This window comes from Palaemon carinicauda, chromosome 5 (assembly GCF_036898095.1).
Source record: "Palaemon carinicauda isolate YSFRI2023 chromosome 5, ASM3689809v2, whole genome shotgun sequence".
Lineage (NCBI taxonomy): Eukaryota > Metazoa > Arthropoda > Malacostraca > Decapoda > Palaemonidae > Palaemon > Palaemon carinicauda.
In genome coordinates, this window is record NC_090729.1 from 166,573,881 (window position 1) to 166,588,147 (window position 14,267).

A 14,267-nucleotide genomic window follows, 5' to 3' on the forward strand; every position below is an offset into this window, starting at 1 on the left:
CTTCTTTTGTCATTGAATAACAGCTAACAAACGAATCACTTCTGTTAAATAAAATAAGGCTTTTAATTACAACAGTCCTAGTTTTGAATACTAAAATTTCAGTGTTATCAGTTGTGGGAAAAGGTAAATCCCCTTTTTGTATTGCAGTCTCCCTTTCAATAGCATGTCATACAACCTATTCATGAAATGTATATAAGATCTAACTCACCACATCTGACGACCTGGGCCACAGGACTGTAATGCTTTCAACTCTTCCAACTCCTCACATTGTCAAATACATCCCACTGAGAATAAGTTTCTTGTGTACTCTAGACCACCTTCTGAACATTCAAAAATTTTAAATGGCACAATATTTTATGCATCAACTAAAATCCTATATATTAAAACAGATCTAAACTTTGTTTCCTTTACCATTATTTCAAAATATTTACTATGATGATTCTTCAATATAAAGCAGACCAAAAAATAAAGTAACAGGGTATCCTTATAATGATCACATGTTTAACACAGCAAAACTGAGCTGAAATATTTTGTATGAGTTACCTACTAAATAAAGTAATAGTTGATATGTCCTGATGCTTTAAAAACAGACTTTTGGGTCACTTACTGACAGGACCTACCAACATGTAATGAAATTTGTTACATGCCACCTTAATGACTACAGATGCGACCAAAATTCAATCTCGAAAGCCAAAGATAGGGATGTTGGTCTAATATCCTAAACCTGATTTTGTGTTCAGTTAAAACTACTGAGTGATCAAAGAGGTTCCCAGTCTTAAAAATCATAACCTGATGGTCCATTAATCTTAAGTATTTATAGATCATATAGTAACTTTAAAAAATGAAATGCAACAATGCTGAATAAGGCAAATACAACCAATATTCATAACATATATGCCTGATGTTGACTTACATATCTACTTAACTATTTTTCTATCACAAAAGTGACCAGTAAGTAGAATTAGTACCACTTAAGTTTGGCCAATAGGTGTTGTCTTCTGCATCTACAATATGATTTCAGAAATATTTAAAAAGAAATGGCCCATGATCTCACACTGTTTCCTGACATTCCAAATGTACACAAATCTTGTTGGGAGAGAGGCACTTCCATAGTAAACTATATGAAATTCACTAGATACTCTAGGCGATATATTCATTCAGCATGTGGCAACAGAAGACCGCTATGTAAAATGCCTACAAATTTGTCAAGGCATCTCATAAAACCCGAGGGTCATGACGTTCATAGCAAGCTTTTTGTGAAGGCTGACAAAGGACATAAAATTTACACTTGTTTGACAACATTAACTCACAAGTTGTGGATGCACACTGGAATGTTTTAAATCAGTATTTGGTGAATTGGCTAGAATCTACACTGCACAGTTCATCAGCAGTCAAATTACATTTCAATGCATGGCAAAGTGCAATAGATGTACAGTAGTGCTGGATATGGACCTTAATAATAAACTTGGTTAAACAGGCAGTGATACTTCCATGGAGTGTGAATGTAAATCTAGCATCAAGATCATTACTCACTGAACAGTCGAGCATAGCCTACAGCAGATTTTAAAAGTTGTCTAAATCCAACACAGTTTGGTTTTCATTGTATATTACTGCAGAGGAACAAAACTATTCTCATTTGAATGATAAACAAAGAGGCATTCCCATATTAAGAAAAAAAATAGTTTTCCTTTTCTTCCTTTGTCATAAAAGATCAGTTAATTTAGGATAAAAACCAATTTGATAAATATCAACCTCAATATTCTAATGTTCATAGATAGTTTTTGTTGGCTTGAGAAACTTTTAAAAACAGCCCAAACTATTCTAAATGTATGTATATTTCATCTGTTTGATTATAGGTTTGATTCAGTTCAAATACTGTATTACCATAAATACTATTATCTTGCTATGAAGTAACCCTCGGTGGATCTCAACTGGTTTGTGGTTTGCGTTGGCCAAATTCTACAATAAGGCTTAAGACCAAAGCTTGGCTGAATTAAGACTGTCAAAATGGCGCTTGAATTTAGAAGCTAAAGTGACTGAGAACAGCTTACCACCATATAAAGATGAGATTTAAACACCATACTGTAATAGACTCTTTCTGCTGTGATGGACACAATAGGCAGCACCAATGATTGTTACTTTCAAGCTTTCTGCTGCGCATGTGAATAATGTAGACCTAAGTCTATAAATAAATAATCTTACTAGTTCTACTACATATTCTCATAAAACACTGATATTGTACCATATACATTTCAAAAGTGAGCAGCATTGAGACAGCCAGGACAACACCATTGAGTTCCACATGTACAATTCATTCTTGAATAATATACACTACAGTGTCTTCACATTTACACACTTACAATATCAAGCTTTACACATACACTACTACGGACTTTGTTGATGAATTAAAAGGTTCTCTAATTCGTCTGCAGACCTCAGTAGGAATGCTGCAGATTCACGGTATCCCGTTATGAGTTGCCGGACAGCTGCCACTTCGACAGCATTGAGCGAGGGCCGCGTAGGTTTAGAGGACCCTTTAACACTGAGATCTGTTGGCCCTATGGGAAGAGACAATGAAAATAAGTTCAAATCTTCTTAATAAAATTGCAGTATGGTATAAAATCACAAGGTATTAAAGACCTTATTTTTATGCGCATAAAATAGCTGATATACATTGCATTCATTAAAGCTATACCCTCTATAATACTTTTTAAGTAGCCTAGTTATTGCTGCTTGTAAGCATGATGCCGAGTTACTGTGATTAGTATTATAACTGTGTATCAAATATTCAATATCTAAAGTAAGATTGAGTTAGTAAACAATGTAGTGTTTTCTCTCGAATTACACCTTGTTAAAGAAAATGGTTTTACATGTTTAAGATTGCCAATTATATCGTAACATCACATGTGTGGTAAAAAAACTTACCATTGGAAATAACGGATGCAGAGGTAGTGGCCAACATAGGAGCAAGGCCAGGCTGTGAATGAACAGTGGACCCAGTTAGAGATGAAACTTTTTGGAAACTTTGTTGGAATGATGCTTGGAACATCGACGACCCATTCATTACTTTAGAGTCTGACAATGGACGTTCCAAAGCTTTGGCGAGAGCTGATACATGCGGCGCATTTGACTCTGTTTTCACAACAGTATCGACTAAGGACAATGGTTTGTCAGAGCCCATCTGGAAGAGATGTCAGATATTATCAACACTGTATTAACAGTTAAGTGACTTCCTTGTACATATTTATTTACATAATGTAATATAACCATACCTTAAGTCTCTTACACAAAAGTACAAGCAATGAAAAATTGAGAAAATTTGTATTCTATTTTTTTTTCTAGTCCTGCCATTAACATCAAGTACCACGACATTTAACAAATGAACACAGAATAAACGCGTCACATAACTCTATACTGCAATGTGTGTAGTGTACAAATGAGCCTTATCCACGCTTTCTCTTTAATGTTGCATGAACAAATTCTATTTATATATAAACAATCACTCAAAGATATTACGTATTACTTATCTCTACCCCCTCCACGGCTTTTATACTTCACTAGGACTCCTGGGGACAGTAGTCAGGACAGAAAATTATTTGATCCATAATTATAAACTTATCAACACACTTCTTTTAAATAGAATCTTTGGCCAGCTTGTAGTGTTCTACATTGTCAGAACATAAATAACGATCTTCACTTCAGTATAAAACAATTTCAGCAGACTACGTCCTCACATTTTAAACTCATGTTCGAATTTAATCAAGGTTTGAACATCCAATTATTAATTCAACAAAGAAACAATTTACGAATATGTAAAGCATAATTGTAAGAGTAATGGCAGGGCTATTGTTTGTCTGATAAATAAACCTTTGGGTAAAAGGCAATATATCTAAGATACCAATGAGAAACTGTGATCTGAAATAAATAATCCCACTGCAATAGAGACACTATTAAGACATTAAACGCCAGTTTTGCAGCAACGAATCTATGAATGACTTATTCATTAATACAAAATGGCACTGAATGGCTACTCTTGAGAAGGCAGGTTACATAAGCTGCACTAAAAAGTGAAAGCCTCTGATGCAGTACACATGAATAGCCAACATCTTCATCCTCTTTCACCTTTCAATGGTCAAGAGAATCAGACCTCTTTTAGCCTTTAGTGGAACCCTTTGCCTGGCTTAATTCTTTGGCAACTCCTGCAATTAGAAAACCGTTTTTTTTTTTTTTAATACACAGTAACATATTTGACTAAATGGAAGTGTTTACTACATTTCTTGCACAAGAAACTATCCATTATTTAATATCATGAGGAAATCAGAGTTCATTTAAAAGAGAAGCTGGAGAATAATCTTTTAGATAATGGGAAAAAATGCCTTAATTTTATTTCTTAATATGATAGAGCTTTCTCTCTCTCTCTCTCTCTCTCTCTCTCTCTCTCTCTCTCTCTCTCTCTCTCTCTCTCTCTCAGAAGATAGGGTTTTTACATTCAGAGTAAGGCGTTAATTATTTGTCAAGGTACTCTCTCTCTCTCTCTCTCTCTCTCTCTCTCTCTCTCTCAGCAAAAAAATATGAGGCTTGAAAAAAATTAAGGAATAATAAGGTGGAAAATGACAATCGTTATTATTTCCTGTTTACTTTATGCGTTATAATCAACAAAACCCTCTATCTTTGTTATAATCACTAGGATTATAATTCTTAGTAACTGATTCCTTCCCTTTTTATAGATAACATACAAAAGTATAGTAAAAACAGTCTTTTTTTGTGTGTAAGAACGCCCAAGGAATTTGAAATTCTAACACTCCCGCCGTTAGACTACAAGATATCTGTTCTAACATTCCAAAACTATCAATTCCTAAATATCAACAACCCTAAATAGTCGAGAGATCGCACCGGTGAGAAATGGTTACATAACTATATTTCCAATGCTGAAATTCAACGAACTCGGACATTCTAAATACGTCCTTTCGTTGATGTGTCTCGATGCTTATTGTGATAGTGTGGCCATGGCGATCTCTCTCTCTCTCTCTCTCTCTCTCTCTCTCTCTCTCTCTCTCTCTCTCTCTCTCTCATTCTTCACAGCATCGTTTCCTATCACAGGAGTGCTTCAACCAAAAGGTCTTTCTAACCACATTACTTATTATGGACTACAACTGAATGACCACACTTCTATTTCCGGGAAGGCGTCTGGGATAGCATAGTTGGTTGTCATAGCAACGCTTCTGGTCATATGTGAGAGTGAGTGACTGAATGCCAACGACACTTCACCGGCCTATATTCAACCTTTATTTATAATATATATATATATATATATATATATATATATATATATATATATATATATATATATATATATACTGTATAAATATATATAAATATATATGAATATATATAAACACATATATATATATAAACATATATATATATATATATATATATATATATATATATATATATATATATATATATATATATATCGGTAAATGGAAGCCAAAAAGAGACGGAATAAAAGAGAAAACCAGACAACCATATAAAAAAGATGAACGAACTATCGTGAAAGGTTTAAGACATAATACAACCGATAAGAAGCAAGAGAAGTACAGGTACTGATGGACACCTAAACAATGGAGAAAGACTAAACGTATAAAATATTAATAGAAATTCAGACATTTCTTCGCTGCTCGAGATAAATCACTTGTTTTCCAACAAAACGCTACTGACTTCTATTGCTGGTGAGCATGTTTGTATACACTTGATGTAAATGCAAGTGAGCAAATAAATAATGACAAAATAAGTTTCTGACGAACGGTAGGGGTTTTCTAGAGAGAGAGAGAGAGAGAGAGAGAGAGAGAGAGAGAGAGAGAGAGATTTGAGGTAATTAGGTAAAGCGCAAAACTTTTATTTAATATTAGAAGAATTCGGCTTTTTCATGTCTTCTCCCAGGGCTAGTTTTTCCTAATTCTTACGAATTAAAAAGAAAAAAATTCGCCTCCTTGTGGCTATCCTCATCATTTTCCCTCTATATATCAATCATTATTATAGTTCTATCATTATTATAATTATTATTGTCTCATATTTCCATCAGCCTGCGATGTAATGAAGGAAAATCTAAAAAGTCCAACTGCACAGATACAAAATAGGATTGGACCTAGCATACTTCCCTTTTCTTTAATGGTTAATGTGATAAATAAGAATTTCCAATTCGTACACAACACTTACAGTTAACCAAGTAATTTGTTAGATACCCAAAGGCTTCATCGGCAATGCATATAAATCGTTATTAATTCAATACTACCGCTAGAGAGTTAAAGGGTCCCTTGACTGGCGAGACAATACTACACTGAATCCTTCTCTTTGGTTACGGTTCTTTCCCTTTGCCTACACATACACGAATAGTCTGCCCTATTCTTTACATATTCTCCTCTGTCCTCATACACCTGACAACACTTGAGATTACCAAACAATTCTTTTTCACCCAAGGGGTTAACTACTGCACTATAATTGTTCAGTGGCCACTTTACTCTTGGTAAGGGTAGAAGAGACTCTTTAGCTATGGTAAGCAGCTCTTCTAGGAGAGGGCCACTCCAAAATCAAACCATTGTTCTCTAGTCTTGGGTAGTGTCATAGCCTCTGTACCATGGTCTTCCACTGTCTTGGGCTAGAGTTCTCTTACTTGAGGGTACACTCGGGCACACTATTCTATTTAATTTCTCTTCCTCTGGTTTTGTTAAAGCATTTATAGTTTATTTAGGAAATATTTATTTTAATGCTGTTACTGCTTTTGAAATATTTTATTTTCCCTTGTTTCCTTTCCTCATTGGGCTATTTTCCCTGTTGGGGCCCCTGGGCTTATAGCATCCTGCTTTTCCAACTAGGGTTGTAGCTTAGCAATTAATAATAATAATAATAATAATAATAATAATAATAATAATAATAATAATAATAATAATATGCATAAGTGCGTCAAAAGCAGCACTAGGATCCAGTAAAATTGGGATGTCACAATTTGTCATATTTTCTAGTAGATAATTTACAACATAACACAGCTGTTTCCGTAGAGCATAATTGGCCTATATGTTAACTGGTTATCAGGCAATACTTTGATTTCTCCAAATGACAGAGTAGGCTAGTTGTTCGAGAACTACATATTCTAGTATTCTTTTATGTGAATGATAAATTTGAAGTAATTCTGTACGAGCTTAAGTCCTGATACTCGAGAGCACCTTTCAGAGCTGCTGTAATTACAGCCGCTTTATCAGATTTAGTACATAAAATCGCTTAATACTAGTATTTACTACTGTTTTGAAATCCTGCCCGTCAGACTTGAAATGATTTCTACTACCGTTACTTCAGATGTTAGCATTTGACCAAATGCGCAACTTGTTTTCCTTTCCCTTTAATAAACCCGAGATAACATCATTTGTAACGTTAATTTAACTTTTTACAAAATTCATAATGTGGGAGGGTGGGCTGTGGCACCCTAGCAGTACCAGCTGAACTCGGTTGAGTCCCTTGTTAGGCTGGAGGAACGTAGAGAGTAGAGGTCCCCTTTTTTGTTTTGTTTCATTTGTTGATGTCGGCTAACCCCCAAAATTGGGGGAAGTGCCTTGGTATATGTATGTATGTACAAAATTCAAACTTTCAAGAAGGGAACTCAGGTTCCACTTATGGTATAAACTACGAAACATAATGCTACTTTGATTCTTAAAAGAAATACACAAATTCAATGACTAAGAATTCCATAGAGATTTACTAAACTCAAAAAAACCCTCACCTGAGCTTGGGGTTGTGGGTTGAGCGGGTTCGGCTGAGCAATGGGTTCCAAACCCAATCTCATTCTTTTGGCGTTCTGGGCTTCGTTCTCGCACGCATTTGCCAGGATCTGTTCGGCTTGGATGCTCGTGAGGTGTGGCGGAGTCGGCCTCGATGGCTGGTTGGAGAAAAAAATAAAATGCTATGTTAGGTAAAAAAAAACAAAAAATCTATGTTAATAAATAAAAAAATGCTATGTTTAGAGAAAAAATACTATGTTAAGAAAACAATATATGCTATGTTTAGAGAAAAACTAAGATGAACAGAATTTCTATGTTAAGAGAGAAAAGGGTATGTTAAGAAAAAGAGAAATGCTACGCCAAAAGAGAAAAAGAGAAAAAAGAAATATGTTAGAGATACAAAAAAATGATATGTTAAGAAAAAGAAATGCTATGTTTGCTATATTAAAGAAAAAATGGTATGATTAGAGAAAAAATGCTGTTGAGAGAAAAATAGAAACGCCATGTTAAGAGAAAAAACTTCAAGAAAAACATAAATGCTAGGTTAAGAGGAAAAGAAATGTTATGCTAAGAGAGAGAAAAAAGAAACGCTATGTTAAGAGAAAAATCTTGAAAAAACGTAAAAGCTATGTTAAGAGAAAAGAAATGTTATGCTAAGAGAGAGAAAAAAGAAATGCTATGCTAAGAGAGAGAAAAAGAAACGCTATGTTAAGAGAAAAATCTTGAAAAAACGTAAAAGCTATGTTAAGAGAAAAGAAATGTTATGCTAAGAGAGAGAAAAAAGAAATGCTATGCTAAGAGAGAGAAAAAAGAAACGCTATGTTAAGAGAAAAATCTTGAAAAAACGTAAAAGCTATGTTAAGAGAAAAGAAATGTTATGCTAAGAGAGAGAGAAAAGAAATGTTATGCTAAGAGAGAGAGAAAAGAAATGTTATGCTAAGAGAGAGAAAAAAGAAATGCTACCTTAAGAGATTAAAAATAAATGATATATTAAGAAAAAAAGAAATGCTATGTTAAAAGAAAAAAAAAAGAAATGCTCTGTTAACAGAAAAAAATACCATGTTAGGACAATATGCCGTTAAAAGGAAAAAATGTTCCGTGAAGACTTCAAAAAGAAATGCTATATTAAGAGAAAAACTAAGAAATGCTATGTTACGAAAAAAGAGAAATGCTATTATAACATAGCATAACATAGCATTTTCATACTGATGATTATCAAAGGCAGATATTATCTAAACAAAAATAATATGAACTAAATTATCTAATTCAGAATAATATAGAAGACAAACAATTCCTTTACATTTTTATTTCTATATATTAGAAAAAAATTGAACCTTCCACTTTAATTAATGACAAAAATAAAATTGCTGAGACTATTCTAATAAAGTAAGTGTAATTATTTCTTAAAATGTGCTTACAGTTTCCCAGCCATTAGAATCTCGCGTTCTTTTGTTTCTCCTGCAGCTCTTCAGGTAGGTTCTGATCCTCTTCCGCGTTCTCTCGGCGAACTCTGGGAACTGTCTCGCGCATGCGTCGATGATGGCTTGGATCTTCTCTTTGGGTTGCTTGCTGATAGGAACGATTCGGTCCAGGTTCTCGTCCACGAACAATCTGACGAACATCTGTGGAGAGGAGAGGGAAATCCATTACCTTAATGACAGGTCATTAACATTCAAAGGAAAAAAGGCAATAATGTTCTCGGAGAAAAAATTGTGAATTTTTAAAAATGATAGTTAATTGTAGCCCATTTATTGATTTGGAATTTCCACTAGTGAACTGAAACCAAGATTTCAATTTGTCACCTATACTATGGATTGAGAAATATGAGATACGCTTGTATGTGCATATAAACCAATGTTTTTATGTTGAATAGTCGGACATAAGTCTTTTTAGTCTATATATGATTTATCTGTTTTAATGACGTCAATGTGTTTTAAAATATTTAGAATATTTTATTTCAATTTTTCATCACTTCTTATATCGTTTATTTATTTCTTTGTTTCCTTTCCTCATTGGACTATTTTTCCCTGTTGGAGCCCTTAGGCATATAGCATCTTGCTTTTCCAACTAGGGTTGCAGCTTGTCTAGTAGTAATAATAGTAATAATAATGATAATAAATACATACATACACACACACACATATATATACATATATATATATATATATATATGCATATATATATATATATATGCATATATATATATATGTATATATATATATGTATATATATATATATATATGTATATGTATATATATATATATATATACACACATATATATATATATATATATACACATACATACATAGACAGAGATAGATAGATGGATAAATTGGACTAAACAAGTACAACAAAATTGTGTAATCCAAGATATTGCGTAGCTCTGAACAACAATATGATGAAGAAGCAAAAAAGTAAGATTAAAAACCGTAAAATGTTCCCCAAAGAATTATAATAATATCGAAGACTACTGTATTTCGATATCACAAGACGTATGCTAAAAAAAAAATTATTAAGTCTACAAAATATCAAGTAACAAATTCACCCCTTAAACATTTACTTAAATGACACGTAACGCCTTCTTTTAATCTTCAAAATGGAAGAGAAAACTAACAGTAATTATCTTCTGAGAGAGAGAGAGAGAGAGAGAGAGAGAGAGAGAGACTATATTGCTAAATAACGCCTTACTCTTAAAATGATAAAACGCCACGGGGAGAGAGAGAGAGAGAGAGAGAGAGAGAGAGAGACTATATTGACAAATAACGTCTTACTCTTAAATGTAAAAACCCCACGGAGAGAGAGAGAGAGAGAGAGAGAGAGAGAGACTATATTGCTAAATAACGCCTTACTCTTAAAATGATAAAACGCCACGGGGAGAGAGAGAGAGAGAGAGAGAGAGAGAGAGAGAGACTATATTGACAAATAACGTCTTACTCTTAAAATGTAAAAACCCCACGGAGAGAGAGAGAGAGAGAGAGAGAGAGAGAGACTATATTGACAAATAACGTCTTACTCTTAAAATGTAAAAACCCCACGGAGAGAGAGAGAGAGAGAGAGAGAGAGAGAGAGACTATATTGATAAATAACGCCTTACTCTTAAAATGATAAAACGCCACGGGGAGAGAGAGAGAGAGAGAGAGAGAGAGAGAGAGAGAGACTATATTGACAAATAACGTCTTACTCTTAAAATGTAAAAACCCCACGGAGAGAGAGAGAGAGAGAGAGAGAGAGAGAGACTATATTGACAAATAATTTACGCCTTACTCTTTAAATGTAAAAACCACACACACACATAGAGAGAGAGAGAGAGAGAGAGAGAGAGAGAGAGAGACTTACGTTGAAAGCCTTGAGACGTTCGGGGTCGTATTGAGCGTCAATTTTGTCGTCGTCGTTGTCGTCATCGGCGTCGTCGTCTTCGTCGTCCTTGTTGCCGTTGCTGGACGTGTCCTCGGCATTGCTGGCCGTGTCCAAGGGCGTCGCCGTCGCCGCTCTCTCACTTCCAGAGGGCGAGGCACAGGGGCTCTGTCCGAACATGGGAGAAAACAATATTATTTCCGTTCGAGAGATATTCTTTAAGTTTTATAAAAAAAGAGAAATTACTATTTAATTCTATTCTTTAGGTTCCAAAAGGCTAACATTTAATCTTAAGTTCTAGAAAGGCTAATATTCAATTCCTTTAAGTTATTAAAAAAAAAGCTACTAACTAATTTTAATCTTTAAGTTCTAAAAATAAGCTAACATTTATTTCTAATCTTTAAGTTCCAAAAATAACTATTTATTTTCAATCTTTAAGTTCTAAAAAGAAGTTGATATTCATTTCTAATCTTCAAGCTCTAAAAAGATCTATCTTTTTTCAATCTTCAAGTTCTAAAAAATAAGCTAATGTTTATTTCTAATTTTCAAGTCCTAAAAAGATCTATCTTTTTTCAATATTTAAGTTCTAAAAAGAAGTTGGTATTCACTCTAATCTTCAAGTTTTAAATAGAGCTATCTATTTTCAATCTTTAAGTTCTGAAAAATAAGCTAATATTCATTTCTAATCTTCGAGTTCTAAAAGAAGCTATCTATTTTCAATATTTAAGTTCTATAAGAAGCTGATATTTAATTTTAATCTTCAAGCTCTTAAAAAGAAGCTATTTAATTTTAATTTTAAAGTTTCTTAAAAAGAAGCTACTATCTAATCTGCAATGTATAATGAATCTGAACAAACATCAAAATAATTTAGAAATTAGATGATGGAAAGATATTGTCAGTATTACGCAACTACAGTACAAGATTAAAACAATATTGGATTTAATAGTAAACTGGGAAATAAACAGAAAACGGAACCTCGTTTTTAAGAGTAAAAAATAAAAATAAAAACTCGACCGAATATAAAATGTAAAGTATGAACAACTGAAAGACAATAGAGATAAGTTGAATATCATTTAAAAAGAGAAAAAATTATAAGCAAGAAAAATTATTAAAAAAAAATGGTTTGACGAGTTGATCATCAACTGGAAACGGTGAATGGAACAGAGACTGGAAAAGGTTTTCCTTCGACAATTTACTTCATTTCATGAATATCTCGGCGGAAAACAATAAATGAATTAGAAGCTGCAGAGGAGAATTAATGTTAATATTACGTTAAATGTATAATGCAGTTGTGTGTGTGTGTGTGAGAGAGAGAGAGAGAGAGAGAGAGAGAGAGAGAGAGAACACTACTGGATTATATTCACTGTAATCAGGACTATTTAAATAACAATCAAGAACTGAGGTGGTTAAATCATAAAAATGAGAGAGAGAGAGAGAGAGAGAGAGAGAGAGAGAGAGAAAAACACTACTGGATTATATTCACTGTAATCAGACTATATTGAAATAACAATCAAGAACTGAGGTGATTAAACCATAAAATGAGAGAGAGAGAGAGAGAGAGAGAGAGAGAGAGAGAGAGAACACTACTGGATTATAATTCACTGTAATCAGACTATATTGAAATAACAATCAAGAACTGAGGTGATTAAACCATAAAATGGGAGAGAGAGAGAGAGAGAGAGAGAGAGAGAGAGAGAACACTACTGGATTATATTCACTGTAATCAGACTATTTAAATAACAATCAAGAACTGAGGTGGTTAAATCATAAAATGAGAGAGAGAGAGAGAGAGAGAGAGAGAGAGAGAGAGAGAAAAAACACTACTGGATTATATTCACTGTAATCAGACTATATTGAAATAACAATCAAGAACTGAGGTGATTAAACCATAAAATGAGAGAGAGAGAGAGAGAGAGAGAGAGAGAGAGATAGTCTGATAACTACAGACTACTGGATTATAATCAGTGTAAACATACATTTACATTATCTACATAGCAATCCCGATTTGAGGAGATAAAATAAAAGAATGATACAGATTAGAAGTCATCTGTAGGATGCTACACCATTATCATTATAATCACTACTGATATAGCGTAACATTCTAAATGTACATTTCTACATACATGAAGCACACTTTCCTTCGTTTCTCACTGCAAATACGCAAGAGTGACAGAATTTTTTTTACAAGCTTTGTAGCAAAAGCTATATCGAAGAAATGTCTCCCCAAAAGAGGGAAAACAAAATAAGAAAATCAAGAAACTAGGTCAAAATATAGCCGAAAGCAAAAGACAGACCTTAAAAAAAGAAAAAAAAAATCAATATCAATCAATCAAAAAAGGGTTTCTGGTTTGATCTCTAATTTTTAGTTGTATTTATTTTAAAATCGAAAGGTTGCAAATACTCACCCTTCGAGTTGTGTCTGTCGTTCTGGTGAGGCCCAGGGGCTGGTAAGGACACCATTCGGTCCCTCTGGTTTCTGGCTTTCTCTCCACATCAGCTGAAGTATAAAAGAAAAAAAAAAACGTTATAAAACAAGAAAGAAATTCAAACTTGTTGAAGAGCTTAAAGATTCAACACATAGAAACTAAGACTATTAAAACTGTGTTGAAAGGAAAATATAATACGTTTATAATGTTATTACTGTTCTTGAAATATTTCATTTTAATTGTTTATTACTTCTCATATCGTTTATTTATTTCCTTATTTCTTTTCCTCATTGGGCTATTTTTTCCCCGTTGGAGCCCTTGAGCTTTTGGCATCCTGCTTTTCCAACTAGGGTTGTAATAGTAGTAGTAGTAGTAGTAGTAGTAGTAGTAGTAGTAGTAGTAGTAGTAGTAATAATAATAATAATAATAATAATAATAATAATAATAATAGTTAACAAGTATTTCATCCACTACGTTCGTAACGAGAATTGCATGACAGAAAAGTAAACCCAGGCAAAAAATAAGAAAAGAAAAAAAAATGAAAAAAAAATTCAGATAACTCATCAAATAATTGCACTGGAGGCCAATAACTTGCTATTCCAATGCTGTATGTGCTATCTATCTTTACTACACTTATAAATGTTGTTATATGATTCTGGGCATTCAGTCCCGATTCCCCATCTTAAGTCTTACAATGAGTTTTAATAAAAGTAT

At 33.4% G+C, this 14,267-nt stretch overlaps 1 protein-coding gene across 1 annotated transcript in view; it reads right to left on the reverse strand.

Moving 5' to 3' along the window:
* LOC137641584 (nucleolar protein 4-like) overlaps positions 1–14,267 on the reverse strand; it is a 342,312-nt gene continuing 328,045 nt past the window's right edge. The window contains exons 8-12 of the mRNA XM_068374293.1: positions 11,110–11,295; positions 9,191–9,394; positions 7,775–7,930; positions 2,926–3,181; positions 1–2,558 (exon numbers count right to left, since the gene is read on the reverse strand). Of these exons, the coding sequence (XP_068230394.1) occupies positions 2,386–2,558; positions 2,926–3,181; positions 7,775–7,930; positions 9,191–9,394; positions 11,110–11,295 (975 nt within the window). The 3' untranslated portion in view covers positions 1–2,385. The remainder of the gene's footprint in view (positions 2,559–2,925; positions 3,182–7,774; positions 7,931–9,190; positions 9,395–11,109; positions 11,296–14,267) is intronic.